The sequence below is a fragment of the Impatiens glandulifera genome, chromosome 1 (assembly GCF_907164915.1).
Source record: "Impatiens glandulifera chromosome 1, dImpGla2.1, whole genome shotgun sequence".
Taxonomy (NCBI): domain Eukaryota; kingdom Viridiplantae; phylum Streptophyta; class Magnoliopsida; order Ericales; family Balsaminaceae; genus Impatiens; species Impatiens glandulifera.
The window spans coordinates 110,487,377-110,490,920 of record NC_061862.1 but is presented as its reverse complement, the minus strand read 5'-3'; the positions used below and the strand labels follow the sequence as shown (position 1 = coordinate 110,490,920).

The 3,544-nt window shown below is 36.8% G+C and overlaps 1 protein-coding gene across 1 annotated transcript; it reads right to left on the bottom strand.

Moving 5' to 3' along the window:
- Window positions 1-1,979, bottom strand: LOC124919558 (pentatricopeptide repeat-containing protein At5g48910). The gene has a single exon (XM_047459821.1). It carries the CDS (start codon window positions 1,931-1,933, stop codon window positions 47-49), a length of 1,887 nt encoding a protein of 628 aa, XP_047315777.1. The 5' UTR covers window positions 1,934-1,979; the 3' UTR covers window positions 1-46.
- Window positions 1,980-3,544: the final 1,565 nt, after the last annotated feature.

Genomic DNA, 3,544 nt, shown 5'->3' with positions numbered 1-3,544 from the left:
GAATTTAAATTGGAGACACTTTGAAACAAAAAACAAATATACAAATTTACCAATAATCCATACAAGAACACACTCCATTCTCAAAATGATGAAACCTCTTCCTATCTCTCACAATTATTTTCCGATTATAAATCCTCGAAAAAAGCTTGATCGATGCATGACAATCGTCGCAAATTCTCAAGTTCTTAACCACTCGAATTATCGTTTGCGGGGACATCGCGATTAATCCATACGCAATCGCCATCTTCTCACTGTGATAATTCAAACCACTACCCTTCTCTTCCTCGTCCACATTCAACAACACTTGCGTCGTATCAGGGGTGTAACCGAGTAAACTCAATTCCCTCGACATCTCACCCAACATTAACCGAATCTCTTTGTCCATCGCGTTCGCTTCATCTTCCACGAAAAATTCGTGAATTTCGCCATCAATCTCGATCCAACTACACCCGGGATCTTTCCTCACTTCCATTTTCTTCATCATCAACCTAACTTTGGAAACTTCATCCCAATTTCCTAAAGAAGCATACATATTAGACAACGCAACGTAAGATCCACTATCGTTCGGGACCATTTCCATTAATCGCTCAGCGATTCGTTTACCCATCTCGATATTCTTGTGCATTTTACAACCGGCGAGAAGGGTTTTAAAAATCACGTCGTCGGGTTGAATAGACATATTCGAGATGATTCCTTCCGCTTCTTCCAAAAGTCCCGCGCGACTTAAGAGATCAACGAAACAACCATAGTGTTCGATCCTAGGTTTTAGTCCGGTTTGATTAATCATACGATCAAAAACCAATCTTCCGGTTTGGACTAACCCCGCGTGGCTGCATGCAGTTAATAAGCCAATGTAGGTCACGTCATTCGGCTCCACTCCTTCACTTTCCATCCTTCGAAAGTGATCGAGTGCATCTTCGGCTCGACCATGAATGGCAAGAGCATTGATTATGGCATTCCAAGTTATCACGTTTCTTCTTGGAAGGCTCTCGAAGATTTCAATAGCCCTTTCCACATTTCCACATTTCGAATACATGTCAACTAGCGCAGAACCGAGGATTTCGTCGATTTGGATGTTGTTCCTATCGGCGTACAAGTGCATCCACTTTCCTAATTCAATCGCGCCGAGCCTCGAAACTGCAGGAAGAACGCTGACCAAAGTAACGTAATTCACCTTTATTTTTTCAGTCTGCATATCCCTGAATAAATCAACGGCTTCCTTAAACAACCCATTTTGTGAATAACCAGAGATCATGGAGTTCCAAGATACAACACTTCTCTGAGGCATTTCGTCGAACAGCTTACGTGCGGAGTCTAGATTGCCAAGTCTGATGAACCCATCAAGCATTACATTCCATAAAACAACATTTCCTTTAATCAATTCCACACTTGAATCAAACAGAAGTGAAGCGTGGTTCATTTCTCCACAGACAACGTACATCCTCATAAGATTACTAAGAACAAACTCATCATGTTCTAAATCCAACTTCTTTACCATTCCATGAATCTGGTTTCCTTCTCTGACGCCACGTAATTGAGCACACGCCTTGAGAACAGACGGGTATGTAAAGCGATTGGGTTGAACGAAATCACTCTGAAGCATTTCCACGAACAGATACAAGGCGTGCAGAGATTCATCTTCGTTTCCGCCTTCGGAAAAAGCTCTGATGATTGTGTTCCAAGAGAAGCAATTGGGTGTGTCCATTTGTTGGAAAATGAGGTTGGCGTAGGCAATATCGCGATCGGCAAGGGCACAGAAGCGGAGAATTTCGGCGGCTGCTAATTGGTCGTGAATGAGTCCGGTTTTGATCATTCTGGCATGGAAAGGCTTTATGTCTCTTGAGGTTTTGCATTGCTTGAGCTCCGGGAAGAACGTGGAAGGGTGTGGTGAAGTGGGAGTGACGATGATTTTCGGTACTGTTGCAGGATTCATAGGCAACGCGAGTGGAGAGAAAGAGCTCCGTAGCGCTGAATTATGGATAAGAAATATTTCCTTTGATTAAATAATTTTACACTACATTACAAATGAAATTGTGGTTCAATTATGATCTTAAAAATTTTCAAAGATAATTAAATAAAAGAAGAATACATAATTTTTTAGACAATTAAATATGATTTAATAGGATTAGTTAAATATGAGTTATTAAACCATTTATGTTTAACTGATTTAATAAGCTTTTTTATATATATATATATATATATATATATAATTTTAATTTTACTCAATTCAAATAAAAATACGAGATTGGATTAAATTACATTATTTCTATTATTAGCACGGCGATTTAATGAACTCAACTAAGAGATTTTTATAACATTCTTAATTTTTTTACAAGTTCTTATCATAATGTTAAAGAATTAAGGTTTTTTTTAATTAAAAATTGTGTTTCATATAGTAGAATAACATATCATTTCAAGTATATAACATTTCACTTTAATTAACATACTTTTAACTATGTGAGAACAGAAAACCACATGGTTAAAAGTCATGCGCTCTACCGGCTGAGCTAAGACGGGTTGAAATTTAATACTAAAAAAAAATAACTTGAATTTGAATTGCCGTACAATATCAAATCATTACGAACTTACAAGATCTTCACGAACCTACATCAAATCTTCATGAATTTACAAGATCCAATTTGACAATAAGGAACCTCAATATTATTATTAAAAAGTAATTTGACAATAAAGAAACTATAGGATAACTCCTTTCTCCTCAAAACAATTTTAAAACTAAAAATCTAATTTTTGATCAAAAACTGTTTTGAACGATTTGATCATCATCCATGTTGATTTATACCTTGAGATGATGATCAACATGTTTCTCGAAACTTTGTTAAGCTACCCAAGTTATTGGATCAAAGAATCCAAGTTAAAATCAAAATTATAAAACATACAACTTTTGTGTTCTTGAGGACCGAGAGGTCCGACCGATGATTTTTACATCCGACCGAGAATTCAAACATAAGACCAAGACCTCCCACTCTAGGACCAAGGAATCTCAACCTCGACCAAGAATTCCTAGACCTAGGACCGATAAACTTAGCCCATAATTAACCTAGGACCGGTGGCTTATACACCCGACCGACAATCTCAACCAAGGACCAAGAGTCCTTAGCACCTTGACTGAGGCTTCTTAGCCGAACCGATGGGTCCGACCGAGGGTCCTAGACCCCAAATGATGAAAACGAACCCAAGGCTTAGGACACCAGTCCTAAGACCTATTTGGTTCTACTTTTCAAAACCCAAAATTATTTTTGTAATTTTGAAACTCTAAACCATTTTCTAAAAATCATAAATGATTAGAAAATGATTTCAAAATATTTTTGAGATATTTTCACAAAAGTATTTTGACTAAGACCTGTTTAGTGTTTATTTCTAAGCCCTAACACCCTTAAAATGACTAATGTTATTCAGATATACTCCTTCCTATTTATCATCAGCAATATGTACTAGCATTTAAATATTGTTGTTTTAATATTTTAAATAACGTTAAACCTAGAATCATGACTAAGACTGGAAGAATAATCAATAAAAATAAAAT

Excerpts from the sequence above, each read along its gene's own strand:
- LOC124919558 (XM_047459821.1), bottom strand. The coding sequence starts at position 1,933 with ATGAATCCTGCAACAGTACCGAAAATCATCGTCACTCCCACTTCACCA.